Below are 18,043 nucleotides of genomic sequence, written 5' to 3'. Positions count from 1 at the left end.
CAGTCAAATAATGGTAGTGGATGAAAACTTCTACTATAAGAGTAAATAAAACTTGCATAGACAAGTCCAAATAAAACCCTGCGGATCGTGACGACACACTGATGTCCTAAGACACGAAACGATCGGTTTGTGTGAGAAACCGAACAGTATTTATATAATTTTTTTAACTCTAATACACCACTCATACATACCGTCAAGGGGTGGTGTTCTCACAAAGAAGACCCCCGGGCCAGATGACTCCAGTGTAATCCTGAGACCTCGGCCTGGCTATGTGCCCAAGGTTCCTACCACTCCTTTCAGGGAATAGGTGGTGAACCCCCGGAGGAGGCAGACCCAGCCCTAGCTTTGCTCTATCCCGTCCACGCTGTGCGACTGTACGTGGACTGAACTCATAGCTTCAGGACATCAGACCAGCTCTTTGTCTGTTACGGAGGCCAGCAGAAGAGAAAGGCTGTCTCCAAGCAGAGCATGCCCACTGGATAGTGGATGTCATCGCCTTGGCTTACCAAGCACAAATGGTTTTCCACAGGATTTTATCCTGCACATTGCAGAAAAAATATGCCAGGTCACACTACACTTTATGTTCCATTGACTTACATTCATATGCATGTGAATGTAGGAGACAGGAAATGCAAGCTCGTTTCGCTGCCTTCCAAATTTCAGGTTTGGTGAACTCTGATCTGTGAAGATGTGTTACCAATGGAAGTTTGATATGCCACAGCATGACCTTTTAGCTGAATCAAAAGAACACAAACTTTAAATCTGTGTGATTGCAGCATTGCTGTAAAGAGGAGAATATTGCATATTTTTACATTTTTGATGTATTATATGTTGAATTATTATTATTTTTAAAAAAAGATGGCACAGGATGTGACATTATTTTGTTACCGGTGCAGTGTCTGTAGAAATTTTGTTCTTGAAGTCTAGTGCAGGAGTGCCCAATCCTGTTCCTGGAGATCTACCTGCCTGCAGAGTTCCAATCCAACCCTGATCCAACACACCAGTGTATATTTATCAAGTGGTCCTGAACAATGTTTGAGGGAAACGCATTACCCCCCGGTTTCACTAGTCCCAGACTAAAACGCATGTTTGAGCTGATTTAACTGAAAGCAACTTGCACCAACATATCTTGAAAAATATGTCAGTGCCATTGTTTTGTTTTGAGATGCACACCAGTAATGTGTTATTTTCTAGTGTACATTTATAAAAGCTACTTAAATATCCTAATTGAACTAAGGTCTAATCCTGGCATAGGCTAAGCCCTGTCTGTGAAACATAACCTACAAGTAATGCGAATTATGTAATCAGATTACTTTTTGCAAGTAAAGCATTTTTTAAATTAAAGGATTAGTCCACTTTTAAATAAACTTTTCCTGATAAATTTACTCACCCCCATGTCATCCAAGATGTTCATGTCTTTCTTTCATCAGTCGAAAAGAAATGAAGGTTTTTGAGGAAAACATTCCAGGATTATTCTCCTTACAGTGGATTTCAATGGCTACCAACAGATTGAAGGTCAAAATTACAGTTTCAGTGCAGCTTCAAGGGCTTTAAACGATACCAGATGAGTAATAAGGGTCTAATCTAGCGAATCGATCGGTCATTTTCGAAAAAAATACAACCGTTTATGCTTTCCCACATAGCAAATGTTTTCTGGCCCAGCTCCGGGCCACACGATCACGTTTCCCTCGGCCCAAGTACCGCAAAGAATGACGGCCCTGAAGTGGCCCAGAACTGGATTAAAGACAGGGGTCACACATGGGCCATAACCGGCCCGAATCTCAGCCAGTTAATCACCCTTAACTGGCCCTGAAGTGGGCCAATACAGGTTTTATTATTGGTACCAATTCTCAGCCATATGTTAACCATATCACCACCACCCTTTAACCAGAAACCCCAAAAATGAGCCATAACCCAGCCTAATCTTACCCAAACCATGTGAACAAATGAGTCACAAGAAAATTCAATTCTCAAAATTAGTTTATTTAACAATATTGCACAAGCCAATAATAATAATAATAATAATAATAATAATAATAATAACCACATTGTGTAACTGTGTGAAGGCTATTTTATTTAGTACAATCAAAGCATATCTTATTACCACCTCATGAATATATGAATGAATCTAGCACTGAAATGTAAAGATATTATAATGTAATTTTACTCTCAACAAATATAGAGCAAATAAAAAAAAAAATACTTAAAACAAATTTACACATCAGAATGTTTGTATGTGTGAGGGAGAACGTGATCCTATTTAGGACTGTCCTCAGGAAGTGAAGTACAGCTCTGCAGCCCCTCATTTCTCCACAAGTGCTCTCTCCTTATTCCAGCAGACTATTAGTCTTGTCCCTGACAGCAACATAGTGTCGGGCCAGATCCGGCCCACATCTGGTCTGCGTGTAAACCACATGTACCAGATCTGGGCCACACTATGTTGCTGTCTGGGGTGGTGTCAGACAATTTTTTCCTCACAGCAGCTAAAAGACAAAATAATAATACAAAATTAATAAATACATATACAAACATTCATCCATCTACTGTAAATAAATGTAGGTAACAAATGAAAAATAAGGTTGCTTTGGTGTTTTTTACAGGAAATGATTGCCAATAATATGGCACTATTGAATGACTAACTGGCTTGTCAGAGTTTGACAACAGTATTATGACAAATAAGACCATTTTAGCAAACAAAAACCTTAAAAATGTTGAGATATGGAAACTGTGGTGTAAACAGAGTAACCAATGCACTGTTTAAGTACTGATAATGTAACGCATTCAAAGCATAACATCTTATTTCCACCTCAAAAAAAGTGCATTTAATTTCAAAATGTACTGGTCTGTCTTAAACAGTTACTTATTGCATAGGTTAATGTAAACTAACAATGACCTCCTACAAATACCAAAAACATGTCTTTGTTTATGTGACACAATGATTATTCCAGATTTGATTCTACATGACTGATGCAAAATGCTTACGAAATAACAAATTGCTTTCTTATTGTTTTAAGAATGTCTACTAGCTAAAACAAAAATATCAGACATAGACCTATCCTGATTATCAAAGTCAGAGATTAGATTTAGATATAATTAAATCTGATTGTACAACCTTTGAATCATTTTCAGTTAAAAAAGTCAATTACTGTTGCTGATTTTGCTGTGATTTTTTAACAACAGTGGGCTACATTGTTCCGCACACTGGACAGGAAGCACCGCGCCTCGGACATCCCGCAGGCCGGTCTATCTCACCCCGGTCGCGTCAATCCTCATATCTGGGTTCTCAAGTTCAAGGGGCAGTGAATCAGCTACCTTATAGGCAAAATTCACTTCAATAAAGAACTACGTGGCATCCGAGTTTCATGTATTTCAAAAAGCGCCAAAAATGGGTTGTTATTCTATTTTTAAAGATAGCTGTTACGAGTGATGGAATTCATTAATCATAATAACCAAAATAATCTGCGAGTTTTAACCGCATTTGGCGGCTTTTTTGTAAAAAAAATTTAAGTTCAATTCTTTCCAAAAGGCCAAATATTGATTCAAAACATCTAACATAACATAACATCTAATGTTAGGTCGTACACAACATAACTTCACTTACCTAGAACAGCGGTTGTCCGACAGACGTCTTCACCCTTCAGTGGGAGAAATTTCAACCGACGCATCACGTGAACCTAATCCACCAACCAGAAAAGCTGCTGTTACCGTGGAGATCGCGCCAAAATAAACAATAGTTGACCGCCCAGTTGTATAACTATAACTTTACATATATTTTTAAATAAACTGTTATGTAGGGGAAATATATATATATATATATATATATATATATATATATATATATATATATATATATATATATATATATGTGTGTGTGTGTATGTGTGTGTGTGTATATATATATAAATCTTGCCTTGAATATAGCAGGCCTAAATACTTACAATTGTCCAGTACACAGAGTATGGCACATAATCGCTACACTGATCTGGGCCACACACCTCACATCCACAATCGGCCCAATTGTTGTCTGCCGTCATGCATGCAGTACACAGAGTATGGCCCATAATCGTTACACTGATCTGGGCCACACACCTCACATCCACAATCGGCCCAAATGTTGTCTGCCGTCATGCATGCAGTGCCATCATTGCCACACATGGCCCACGGTTGGCTGACATGATGCATGCCAGTGCCGGCAACATGCCAGCAGTGCCATTATGAGGCCACATTTGGGCCAAGTCTGTTTGCTATGTGGGTTATAAACAAAATATCGCCTTAAACGTACTTTCTGCATCCGCATTCTTCATGCGCTGAATGTCCTACGCCTTCCCTATTCAAGTTACGGAAAAAAACGAAACTGGCGCCGCGTTCGTTCCGTAAGTAGAATAGGGAAGGCGTAGGACATTCAGCGTAAGCGGTTTGAAGAATGCGGAAGCGGAAGTACGTTCAAGGCGATATTTTGTTTATAAAGCATAAACGGTTGTATTTTTTTTCGAAAATGACCGATCGATTCGCTAGATAAGACCCTTATTACTCATCTGGGTAGGGTTGCACCAGCCGTTCGTAAGTTCTTTCTTAAATTGGAACGTAAAGTCCACACTAGTGGCTTAGTAACTACTAGCTAGTTTGTAACTAACTCTGTACTTTATTCGGTTGCACCATTTGTTCTTAAGGCAGAACGTAGCTAGTAGCTCGTAAGGTCTCCGTAAAGTAATGCGTAGTCGCATAATATGACGTTTACCCTCAGTGATCCTTCAAATACAGGAGCAGAAGTTGTTGAAATTCCGTGAATTTAAGTTTATCCTTCATTCTGACTTATTTTGCCTCACGTAGCTAACAGTAAGAATAAGTTCCCATTAAATATAATAGCCTTAATCATAAATGTTTTTATATGTAAATAACATTCAGAAACTATTTGAAACGAAATTAATAAGGATAAATAAATAAATACTGAAACAACAACAACAACAAAAAAAACATAAGAAATTACATTTATTGTTTATGACTGATTTTATTTGACATGCACAACACGGAGTGATAGGACCGATGCACACAGCGGCGCGCTGTTTAACGGGTTCGTGTTGAAGTGTCTAACAAAGTAATCTTTTCACATGATGTTCTCTTAAAATGTAAGAGAGTGTAAATGTCAGCAGCATCATGTGTAAACAATGAAGTCTGTCAGGTAAAACAAGAGCTTATCGATGCAGTTCAGTCAGTCTGCTATTTTATTCCAACCGTTACTCCTGATAGGAGGCTTCCGTAAATATTTAGTGTATACGTAGAGTTACGCTTCAACTAAGTTTAATGGTGCAACACAAAAATATTTAGTAGTGCGTAAGTTGTAACTTAGTGCCCATTTACGTCAAAACTAGTCTACGTTGTACCTTGCGCACAGCTGGTGCAACTGGCCCCAGGTATCGTTTAAAGCCCTTGGAGCTGCACTGAAACTGTAATTTTGACCTTCAATCTGTTGGTAGCCATTGAAATCCACTGTAAGGAGAAAAATCCTGGAATGTTTTCCTCAAAAACCTTAATTTCTTTTCGACTGACGAAAGAAAGACATGAATATCTTGGATGACATGGGGGTGGAGTAAATTTATCAGGAAAAGTTTATTTAAAAGTGGACTAATCCTTTAACAAAATATCCAAGTTACTTTTTCAAATAAGTAACGCAAATCACTTTGTCTTAATACAAGGGTTCTCAAGCCCTCGAGATCCACTTTCCTGCAGAGTTTAGCTCCAGCTCTAATCAAACACACCTGAACAAGTTAAATAAGGTCTTCAAGATTACTAGAACACTACAGGCAGGTGAGTTTGATCAAGGTTGGAGCTAAACTGCAGGAAAGCTTTGAGGGCCAGAGTTGAGAACCCTGATATTTGTGAGAGCTGTTAAATGAATCCATGAACAGTGTGGCAGAACCCAAATCTTCTTTACTGTCTCTGTATATTATGACAGGAATGCATCAGTTCAGTCCGGAACACCTCACACACTCCTCTCATTCAACAGTTCCTGGACACAGTTAGTGGTTATCTGCATCTTAAAAAATCAGCCTCATGATGCATCCTGCCACTACTCATTTAATCATTTTGTGTAGCTTCAAAGAGGAACTGATGCACGTCAGCGAAATGAAAGACTCAGGAGATCCGCACAGCCTGTGGCTTCAGCTGTCACACCGAACCCAACCTATTTTTATGCGCATTTTTAGAATTGAAGCACATCTTGCTGTTTTCGTCCAGCGTTTTTTTGTGTGATATCCCAATATACAAATAAAAATGGGAGGATAGACACAACTAGTGTAGTGAGTGTTGGTTCCCTTTATTACAAAAGAAATCAGCTGATCATTTTTTCTATTGTTAATGACAGACATCAACTATTTTCATGTTAGCAAGTGTGTGTTCAATAACATGCATATGTAATGTTGTTTTGCAAACATTAAATTATTGAAGAGATTACTCCAACTAAATCTGGCTCTTTGCTGAATCTGTAACTAAGTGCAAAATTTGTTTTTGTTTCACAGACCAATAACATCATATGAGCAAGTAAATAATCACACTGCATGAATTTGCATTTTTGGGTGAAATATTCTTTTAATTAAATGATTGTTGACATCCAGTATTTAGTTATTTTTGTTGTTGGATATTTTTTAAAGTCTTTATGGGTTGATTACATTGTCATTTTGTTCTGTCTTTTAAATGAGAAGTGAGAAAATGCAGATCCATGCATTACTACATGCATTACTAAGTGTCAACATGAGACTGGCAGGAATCCAGCAGATGCCTAATGTGACTTCAAGCTAGACATGGAAAGATCAGTGATGTTGGACCACATGTCAGTGGGAAGATGATGACAGGAATAAATATGATAAAGCAAAAGCGTGAATGAGACGTGCATTATTCTGAGCCATGTATAGATAATACATTAAAGGTTTGCAGCTAGTCAGAAATGGATTTCGGATCTTAAATGATGTTAAAGAGCAAGCATTACTCATACCACAGTGTAAACAGCTGTTGAGAGTGTGATCTTTATTCAGAGTTGATTGCTCTCTCTTATTTGTGTACCGTTCTTCATGATGTTTTTAGTGTTGTCAGTATCGTTCAGCTCTAGTGAGAAAGGATCCTTACGGATTATGTACCTGTAAAAAAAGAAAAAATACATAAACCCACGGCAACACGTATAAGGTACTACAATTAGGGTGAATCTCAAGAGACTGATCACAGAATTATAGATCACTTGGTCATATTGCATCCTAAAACCAACAGAAGTAAATTATAGAAAATAAACTACCATTATTTATACAATACATTTTTAAATAAAATGCCATTAAAGGATTAGTTCACTTTTAAATAAACTTTTCCTGATAATTTACTCACCCCCATGTCATCCAAGATGTCCATGTCTTTCTTTCTTCAGTTGAAAATAAATTAAAGTTTTTGATGAAAACATTCCAGGATTATTATCCTTATAGTAGACTTCAATGGGCACCAAACAGTTGAAGGTCATAATTAGTTTCACTGCAGCTTCAAATTGTTCAACACGATCCCAGATGAGAAATAAGGGTCTTATCTAGGGAAACCAGTACTCATTTTCTGAAAAAAATTGAAAATTATTTAAGTTTTAACCTTAAATGCTCATCTTGAACTAGCTCTCTTCTTCTTCTTCTCTATTTGAATTCCAGCAGTGTAGACACTGCTAAGTGTATTACTGCCCTCCACAGGCCAAAGTTTGAACTAATTGTTATATACTATTGAACTAGCATATTGCATATAAAAATTAGTTCAAACTTTGGCCTGTGGAGGGCAGTAATACGCTTAGCAGTGTCTACACTGCTGGAATTCAAATAGAGAAGAAGAAGAAGAGAGCTAGTTCAAGATGAGCATTTCTGGTTAAAACTTATATAATCTTCAATTTTTTTCAGAAAATGAGCGATGGTTTCACTATATAAGACCCTTATTTCTCATCTGGGATCGTGCTGAACAATTTGAAGCTGCAGTGAAACTAATTTTGACCCTCAACCGTTTGGTGCCCATTCAAGTCTACTATAAGGAGAAAAATCCTGGAATGTTTTCATCAAAAACTTTAATTTCTTTTCGACTGAAGAAAGAAAGACATGGACATCTTGGATGACATGGGGGTGAGTAAATTATCAGGAAAAGTTTATTTAAAAGTGAACTAATCCTTTAAGGCCCTTTTTTTTATAGTGACCTTGTTTTCATAACAATTAAAGGTACAGTAAGCAACTGAAATGCTGTTGAAAGTGGATCGGACCTAGCACCGAAACACACTTGTAGCCAATCAGCAGTAAGGGGCGTGTCCACTCATGAGGGGGGAGGTGCATAGTGTGTTTATGAATTTGGGGGCAGAGCTATCAAGATACTTTTGGGTATCTGCACTTTTAAGCAAATCCCCTGCCAAATTCTCAGAGTAAAAAAAAGCACATAGACTACTGTAATGCAAAAAGAAATTTAAAAAAATGTATTTTGAATAATGTATGCATAGCATTTACACTTCCTGGCCAAAAAAAAAAAAAAAAGTCACACACTTTAATATTTCGTTGGATCGCCTTTTGATTTGATTCTTTTTTTAATAAGCTTATGCAACGTTACAACATTTATTTGCAGTAGTTCCAATAGAGTTCCATTAGTTTTTCACCAAGATCTTTTCCGGCACATGCCAAACATTTTCAATGAGGTTAAGGACTCTGGAATCTGTGGTGACCAATCCATGTGTGAAAATGATGACCCATGCGCCCTGAACCACTCTTTCATAATTTGAGCCTAATGAATCCTGGCATTGTCATCTTAGAATTTTCCCATGCAATCAGGAAAGAAAAAATCCATTCATAGAAAAACTTGGTTATTCAGTATATTCAGGTAGTCAGCTGACCTCATTTTTAGGCACATAACTGCTGAACCTAGACCTGACCAAATGAAGCAACCCCGGATCATAACACTGCCGCCACAGGCTTGTAGAGTAGTCACTAGGCATGATAGGTGCATCACTTCATCTGCCTCTCTTCTTACCCTGATGTGCCCTTCACTGTGGGACAAGGTAAGTCTGGACTCATCAGACCACAGGACCTTTTTCAATTGCTCCAGAGTCCAATCTTTATGCACCCTAGAAAATTGTGAAGCCTTTTTCCCCCCAGTTAGCCTCACTGATGGTTTTCTTAAAATCACACAGCTGTTTAGTCCCAATCCCCAGAGTTCTCTTTGCATTGTGCATGGAAATGCTCTTACTTTCACTATTTCTACTGTTGATTTTGTTAATTTGATTTAACGTTTAAGTCATTTAAGATTTTGGTCCCACTTTATATTAAGTGGCCTTAACTACTATGTACTTACATCAAAAAATAAGTACAATGTACTTATTGGGTTCATATTGAATTGCAAAACACTTTTCCTGATATTGAGGTGGATACGGGTAAGGTTAGGGAAAGCTTTGGTGGTATGGGTAGGTTTAAGGGTAGGGGTAAGGGTTAAGGGACGGGTCAACAGTGTAATTATGAATGTAATTACAGAAATTAATTACAGATGTAATTACATGCAGGTGTTTTTAAAATATAAGTACAATGTAAAAACATGTATGTACACAATAAGTGCATTGTATCAAATGATTAATTAAAATGTAAGTACATAGTAGTTAAGGCCACTTAATATGAATGTTACAACAGAGACACGGAGACTGAAGTAGAAGCAATCCAGTTAAGTATTTATTCACAAGTAGTAGAGCACAGAGTGATAACAAGCAGATATAGCGTGATGAGAGATGAATGGGATATAATACTGTCCTTTTAAACTTGCAGATGCTGGAAGAGAGATGCAATGGAGGGAGACGATGGAGACACTCACACACACAGGTAGGTTTGCACAAGGGGAGACCAGGAGACGAAGGAGATGAAGGAGATCGCTGGAGCAGGTAGGTAAGTCGTTTGGGAGTCCTTAAGGTAAGCACACATATGTCGTAGTGCGAACGAGACCGGACAGTGAGTGTGTGTGAGTGTGGTGGCTTTATGGTGCTGGTGATTGCAGAGTTAATGACGTGCAGATGGCGGTGATTAGAAGGCTGGTGATTGAGTGCGTGGGTACTGCAGTGAGGTGGAACCTGACGTGTCTGTGACAGTACCCCCCTCCCACGGCCCGCTCCTGAGGGCCGCGGACCTCGACGCCGTGGTGGTCGTCCTCTAGGTCGTGGGGCAGGTCTGTCCGGGTGATTGGCGTGGAAGTTCTGTAATAGGATAGGATCAAGGATATCATTCTTGGGTACCCATGAGCGTTCCTCGGGGCCATAACCTTCCCAGTCAACGAGGTATTCGAGCTGACCACCACGGCGCCGGGAATCCAGGATCTCATGAACCACGTAAGCTGTGCCGTCCTCCAGGATGAGTGGAAGGGGGGGCTCGGCGGCTGCCACGTCAGGTTCTGTGGAAGGAACAACAGAAGGGTGGTGAGGTTTTAGTAGAGAAACATGGAAAGTGGGATGAATTCTACTATACTGTGCTGGGAGTTGGAGACGGTAAGTGACGGGGTTGATCTGCCGAAGGATGGTGAACGGGCCAATGAAGCGGGGACTCAGCTTCTTGCAGGGCAGACGCATCCTGATGTCCCTGGTGGACAGCCAGACCTTCTGCCCCGGTTGATAGACTGGAGCGTCGGAGCGCCGAAGGTCGGCTGTCCTCTTGCGTCTGCGCAGGGCTCTCTGCAGTTGGTGGTGAGCTGAGTCCCATACCCTCTCGCTCTCCCGGAACCAGTAGTCGACTGCAGGGACGTTGGAGGGTTCCCCATCCCAGGGGAACAGCGGGGGTTGGTAGCCGAGTACGCACTGGAAGGGTGTTAGTCCAGTTGTGGCTTGACGGAGGGAGTTCTGTGCGTACTTGGCCCAACCCAGGTACTGGTTCCAGGAGTTCTGGTGGCCGTGACAGAAGGTACGCAGGAAGCGGCCAATCTCCTGGATCTTCCTTTCCGTCTGCCCGTTCGACTGAGGATGATATCCAGATGACAGGCTGACGGTCACACCCAGGAGGGAGAAGAAGGCCTTCCAGACGTGGGAAATGAATTGGGGTCCTCTGTCGGAGACTATATCTTCAGGTATTCCATAATAGCGAAAAACATGGTTGAATAGCATCTCTGCTGTGGCCATAGCGGTAGGTAGACCCTCCAGGGGTATCAAACGGCAGGACTTAGAGAAGCGGTCTACCACCACCAGGATGCACGTGTGACCGTCAGACTCAGGGAGATCGGTGACGAAGTCCACTCCCAGGTGTGACCAGGGTCGCTCAGGAACGGGCAGAGGAAGTAGCTTGCCGGTGGGAAGATGGCGTGGACTTTTGGAGATGGCGCACTCCCTGCAGCCCTGCACGTACCTTCTGACGTCGTTGGCCATGTTGGGCCACCAGAAGCGTTGTTTGAGCAACGAGAGGGTCTCATTGACCCCCGGGTGACCAGTGCCAAGTGATGAGTGGGTATTGTGCAGAAGTGGAGTGCGACGTGCCCGTGTGACGTATTGCAAGCCTTGAGGGCAACCCGGCGGAGTGCGTGTGGAGGCATTGGAGGAGGGAATGGTTTCTTCAGACCACTGGATAGGGTTCACGAAGATAGACTCCGGCAGGATCTTTTCAGGCTCTTCGGGCTTTTCCTCAGGGGAATGGATACGAGACAGAGCGTCAGCTTTAGTGTTCTTAGAACCAGGGCGGTAAGAGATGGAGAAATTGAATCTCGAGAAAAACATGGCCCAGCGAGCTTGGCGAGGGTTGAGTCTTTTGGCAGCCTTCAGATATTCGAGGTTTTTATGGTCAGTGAGAACTTGAAACGGATGAGTAGCCCCCTCCAACCAATGCCTCCACTCCTCGAGGGCAAGCTTGACGGCCAGGAGTTCGCGGTCACCGATGTCATAATTGACCTCCGCCGGGTTGAGCTTGCGGGAGAAGAAGGCGCATGGATGGAGTCTACTTGGCGTCCCCTGCTGCTGTGAAAGGACTGCTCCCACTCCGGTGGTGGAGGCGTCCACTTCAACGATGAATGGTAGGTCCGGGTTAGGGTGGACGAGGAGGGGAGCGGTGGTGAAGGCTATTTTCAGGGTCTCGAAGGCGTTGGTGGCAAGTTGGGACCAGGACAGAGACTTGGGCTGGTTACGGAGTAAGTTGGTGAGTGGACTGACGATGGTGCTGTAATTCTTGATAAATCTGCGGTAGAAGTTGGAGAAACCTAGGAATCGTTGGAGCTCTTTGATAGTTGATGGAGTGGGCCAGGACTGGATAGCGGTGACCTTCCCCTCATCCATCCGGATGCCACTGTGGTCAATGATGTATCCTAGAAACTGGACGGAGGGCTGGTGAAAGGAGCACTTTTCAGCTTTTAGGAAGAGGTGAAACTGCCGTAAGCGTTGAAGGACCTCCGCAACGTGGTGGCGATGTTCGGCCAAGCTCCGGGAGTAGATGAGGATGTCATCAATATATACCAGAACGAACTTGTGGAGAAACTCCCGGAGCACCTCATGAATGAAATCCTGGAATACGGAGGGGGCGTTGACCAGGCCATACGGCATGACGAGATATTCGTAGTGTCCGGTGGGCGTGACAAAGGCGGTCTTCCACTCGTCCCCCTCACGTATCCGGATGAGGTTGTACACGCTGCGGAGGTCCAACTTGGTGAACACAGTGGCACCGCGGAGATGTTCCAGGGCCGCTGGGACGAGGGGAAGTGGGTAGCGGAATTTGACGGTGATTTTGTTGAGGGCACGGTAGTCGATGCATGGCCTCAAGCCTCCGTCCTTCTTTGCCACGAAAAAGAAGCTTGAAGCAGCAGGGGAAGTAGACGGGCGGATGTATCCCTGTTCGAGTGCCTCTTTGATGTATTCCTCCATGGCCTTCTCCTCCGGTAGTGATAGGGGGTAGATGCGTCCCCTAGGCACTGGTTCACCCGGTAGCAGATCGATGGCACAGTCCCATGGCCGGTGTGGAGGAAGTTTGGAGGCGCGCTGCGGGCAGAAAACGTCACTGAAGAGGGCGTAGTCCGGGGGAACATCCACGGAGCGTTTCTCGACAGGGCTTTCGATAGAGGTGGCGTTCATGGAGAGAGACTTGGAGAGTGGAGACTTTGGAACAGGAAGCGCTGGGAAACAGTCGGGAAAGCAGTGATCGCCCCACTTCAGGACTTCGCCCGTGCGCCAGGAGATGGTGGGATTGTGTTGTTCTAGCCACGGGCGCCCTAGAACCACGTCAGCGGTGGATTCCTCCAGAACCAGCAGATGTACCTTTTCAGAGTGCAGGATACCGACACAGAGTTGAAGAGGTCCCACATAATGACGGATGTTCTTACGGCTCAGGGGTTTGCCCGTGATGGAGTGGATTTGATAGCAAGTCGGAGACGGGGAGACTTTGAGGTTGAGTTGTCGGCAGAGGGCACCAGAGATGAAATTTCCTGCTGACCCTGAGTCGAGGAGCGCCACCACTGGAACAGAGGTGTTTGCAGCAGTAAGGATTACAACAGTAGTGAGTGGTTTCATTTTTTGGATAGAGGGAAAAATTACACTCACCACGGGCCGAGGAGGACGGGTTAGGCATGTAGAGATGACATGCCCCGGTAATCCACAATATAAACATAAGTTCAGGGTCAGCCTTCTTTGTCTTTCATTTGTGGTGAGACGAGAATGATCAATCTGCATGGGTTCGGTGGCTGGTTCTGGAGGGCTGACGGGTTCGGACCGACGGAGGAGGTTGGTGATGGTTGACTGGCCCTGGTGCTCTAGGAGACATGACTGCATACGGGACCCCACGCGAATGGCGAGTTGGATAAAGCGTTCAAGTCCAATGGAGTCCTCGTATGCAGCGAGATGCAGCCGCATATTGGGTTCCAACCCCTGACGGAATGATGTGATGAGAGCTTGTTCATTCCATCCGCTGGTGGCGGCTAGCGTTCGGAACTGCAAGGCATATTCGTTAACAGAGAGATTACGTTGTTTTAGATTGTAGAGTTTCTCACCAGTCGAAGAATCCGTCAGAGGTTTCCCGAAGACCTCCCGGAAGTGAGAGACGAACGCCGAGTATGATCTGACCACAGGGCCTTTTTGAGTCCACAGAGAGTCTGCCCATTGCAGGGCCTTACCTTGCAATTGCGAGATGATGAACGCTATTTTAGCCGTGTCGGTGGTGTAGAATTGCGGCTGCATCTCCAGGACCAGTTCGCATTGGAGAAGGAATCCGCTGCATTCCTCCGCCGATCCAGAGTAGGGCGCCGGTTTGGCCATGGGACTGGCGGTGAATGCTGGTGAGGAAGCGGTGCTAGCTGGTGCTGGAGTGGAAGCGTTGCTGGAGGAAGATGACGATAGCTGTGGTGTGAGTGCTCGGCGCAGCGTGTCCACGAGCTCTTGAAACGGGTCGTTGGTGCTCATACTGTGAAGTTGTTATGGTCCGGTCTTCTGTTACAACAGAGACACGGAGACTGAAGTAGAAGCAATCCAGTTAAGTATTTATTCACAAGTAGTAGAGCACAGAGTGATAACAAGCAGATATAGCGTGATGAGAGATGAATGGGATATAATACTGTCCTTTTAAACTTGCAGATGCTGGAAGAGAGATGCAATGGAGGGAGACGATGGAGACACTCACACACACAGGTAGGTTTGCACAAGGGGAGACCAGGAGATGAAGGAGATGAAGGAGATCGCTGGAGCAGGTAGGTAAGTCGTTTGGGAGTCCTTAAGGTAAGCACACATATGTCGTAGTGCGAACGAGACCGGACAGTGAGTGTGTGTGAGTGTGGTGGCTTTATGGTGCTGGTGATTGCAGAGTTAATGACGTGCAGGTGGCGGTGATTAGAAGGCTGGTGATTGAGTGCGTGGGTACTGCAGTGAGGTGGAACCTGACGTGTCTGTGACAATGAAGTGGGTCCAAGATTTTTCATTCAAGATTCGACAACATTTCTTCCTCGAATATGATGGTTCACCACTGTCCTTTCAGGTTTTAACAATGCGTTAGACAGTTTATAACCCAATTTTAGTAGTTTCAGCAATATCTGATCTCTTATTGTTTTCTTTGCTTTCTTGATGCAGGCCAATAATTTGAATCCTCTGAAACAGTATCTTTTCCATGTTTTCCGACATGGTCGTTTAGAAATGAGTACGCACTGCATCATTTAGGGTTAAATATCTTGTTGCCAGCTAAAACATACTAATCATTGCAGTAAAATTTTCCAATGAATTCAGGTGGTGACTTTTTTTGGCCAGGCACCATATTTATTATAATTTTAAAGGTGCCCAAGAATGCTTTTTCACAAGATGTAATATAAGTCTAGGGTGTCTCCTGAATGTGTCTGTGAAGTTTCAGCTCAAAATACCCCATAGATTTTTTTTTATAAATTTTTTTAACTGCCTATTTTGAGGCATCATTAACAATGCACTGATTTAGGTAGCGCCGCCCCTTTAATTCGCGTGCTCCCTGCCACATGAGCTGTCGACTATATTACAGCGCATTTACAAAGTTCACACAGCTAATATAACCCTCAAATGGATCTTTACAAGATGTTCGTCATGCATGCTGTATGCATGCTTCGAATTATGTGAGTAAAGTATTTATTTTGATGTTAACGTTTTATTGAGTGAATTTGAGGCTGTCCTCCGTGGCTAACGGCTAATGCTACACTGTTGGAGAGATTTATAAAGAATGAAGTTGCGTTTATGAATTATACAGACTGCAAGTGTTTAAAAATGAAAATAGCGACGGCTCTTGTCTCCGTGAATACAGTAAGAAACAATGGTAACTTTAAGCACATTTAACAGTACATTAGCAACATGCTAACGAAACATTTAGAAAGACAATTTACAAATATCACTAAAAATATCATGTTATCATGGATCATGTCAGTTATTATTGCTCCATCTGCCATTTTTTGCTATTGTTCTTGCTTGCTTACCTAGTCTGTTGATTCACCTGTGCACAGATCCAGACGTTTACTGGCTGCCCTTGTCTAATGCCTTTTATAATGTTGGGAACATGGGCTGGCATTATGCAAATATTGGGGCGTTCACCCCGACTGTTACGTAACAGTCGGTGTTATGTTGAGATTCGCCTGTTCTTCGGAGGTCGTTTAAACAAATGAGATTTATATAAGGAGGAGGAAACAATGGAGTTTGAGACTCAATGTATGTCTTTTCCATGTACTGAACTCTTGTTATTTAACTATGCTGAGGTAAATTCAATTTTTGAATCTAGGGCACCTTTAAAACATGGTGTCTGTTTCAATGCAAAACACAATATATGCAAGTCTATAAAAAACAGTAAATAATTATTTTCTTACATTTTTCTTTTGAATTTGATGTAACTTCCCTATTAAGTGCAAAAGATTTAGCTTCACTTACACAATGTCATTTAGCTCCAGCTTTGTATCTGGTGGCGGGTTGATTAAGACATAAGAGTGGCTACTCTGGATAATATTCAGCTCATCTGGATTGAAAAACAAATGTTAATGTTAGTCACTTCAGCAGAACCATGTCCTAGTAGTAAAGAGCCACTCAACTGAAAATTTGAGGTATAAAATAAAATCAATGTTTTAAAAAATCTGAATATCACCGCATTATATACAAAATATCAAAGCATCTTATTTTGGGCAATATATCTATTTTTTTATTATTTAAACCTAACAAACCTTTTTCATTGAAAAGTGCTTGTGCTATCTTAGTTTAAAATAAATATTACTTAGCTTGATATTTTGAAATTAATTTATGCAAAAATAAATCATTCTGCTGCCATTGGCACCATTATTATTAGTGTGTGGCAAAATGTTAATTGTGCACCATGGTTACACAGTTCTTAATGAAAATTTCACTTCAAATAATGCATAGAAACTTCCTAAATCTTTCTGCACATGATTTCACTGTGAAATCCGACTCATGAGACGGTGCCTCACCAAACATGGTGTCAGGTGTCTCACCGAATCCCCGCGTGGAGAGCCCCAGGTTTTTCATGCGCTTCTTGACCAGCTCAGTAAGCTCCTGCCTCTCTGAGAATGAGAGCAGGACGCCCCGCTGCTGGCTCAATCTGTCCGCATCACGCTCCGCATGCCATGGCCCCAGAAGATTCGAAGCCCACTGCAGGCTCCTTCGACGCAGAGAAGGAGTCTGTACATTGTCTGATAATTCAAACTGAAGAACCTGAGGTTGCTCCTCATCTTCAAAGACTGACACTTTGTCTGACATTTGGGATTGTGGAGTCTAAGAACAAAAAACAAGACTGATTGTTTTAAAATGGGAAAGTAAAAAAAAAAGCCCTGTTATTGCATGTTTTTTACATTTCAAAAGGAATATTTAAAAAAAAAAACGTTTTTCTTTTTAACAAACTTTTACACAAATTATTTTATGTAAATATTCACTTGCTGTCAGTTACAATTTTAAAGGGTTAGTTCACCCAAAAATGAAAATTCCATCATTTATTTCTTACCCTCATGCCGTTCTACACCCGTAAGACCTTCATTAATCTTCGGAATGCAAATTAAGATATTTTTGTTGAAATCCGATGGCTCAGTGAGGCCTGCATAGGGAGCAACGACATTTCCTCTCTCAAGATCCATAAAGGTACTAAAAACATATTTAAATCGGTTCATGTGAGTACAGTGGTTCAATATTAATATTATAAAGCGACAAGAATATTTTTGGTGAGCCAAAAAAACAAAATAACGAAGCTTCGGAGCATAATGAATCAGCATGTCAAATCAGCGGTTCGGATCGCCAAAGTCACGTGATTTCAGCAGTTTGGCGGTTTGACACGCGATCCAAATCATGATTCGATACGCTGATTCATAACGCTCCTGAAGCTTCCTGAAGCAGTGTTTTGAAATTGGCCATCACTATATAAGTCGTTATTTTGTTTTTTTGGCACACCAAAAATATTCTCGTTGCTTTATAATATTAATATTGACTGTACTCACATGAACTGATTTAAATATGTTTTTAGTACATTAATAGATCTTGAGAGAGGAAATGTCATCGCTGGCTATGGAGGCCTCACTGAGTCATCGGATTTCAGCTAAAATATCTTAATTTGTGTTCTGAAGATTA

At 42.1% G+C, this 18,043-nt stretch overlaps 1 protein-coding gene and 1 long non-coding RNA gene across 4 annotated transcripts in view; both read right to left on the bottom strand.

Annotated features, from left to right (window-relative positions):
• Positions 1-1,962: 1,962 nt before the first annotated feature.
• Positions 1,963-3,679, bottom strand: LOC125249933. The gene is made up of 2 exons (XR_007180690.1): positions 3,602-3,679; positions 1,963-2,483 (listed from the first exon to the last, which is right to left on the bottom strand). It is a non-coding gene; the product is annotated as an uncharacterized LOC125249933 (long non-coding RNA).
• Positions 3,680-5,981: 2,302 nt separating this feature from the next.
• The window catches only part of kcnt2 (potassium channel, subfamily T, member 2), a 57,060-nt gene continuing 44,998 nt past the window's right edge, over positions 5,982-18,043 (bottom strand). For 2 of the 3 annotated variants that reach the window (XM_048163476.1, XM_048163478.1), the window contains exons 27-29: positions 16,897-17,200; positions 16,349-16,433; positions 5,983-7,130 (exon numbers count right to left, since the gene is read on the bottom strand). In XM_048163476.1, coding sequence (XP_048019433.1) covers positions 7,025-7,130; positions 16,349-16,433; positions 16,897-17,200 — 495 coding nt within the window. In that variant the 3' untranslated portion in view covers positions 5,983-7,024. Of the gene's footprint in view, positions 7,131-16,348; positions 16,434-16,896; positions 17,201-18,043 lie in introns of all 3 variants that reach the window. The other variant, XM_048163477.1, reaches the window with a different exon arrangement.

This window comes from Megalobrama amblycephala, linkage group LG17 (genome assembly GCF_018812025.1).
Source record: "Megalobrama amblycephala isolate DHTTF-2021 linkage group LG17, ASM1881202v1, whole genome shotgun sequence".
NCBI lineage: Eukaryota > Metazoa > Chordata > Actinopteri > Cypriniformes > Xenocyprididae > Megalobrama > Megalobrama amblycephala.
This window is presented reverse-complemented; position numbering and strand designations above follow the sequence as displayed.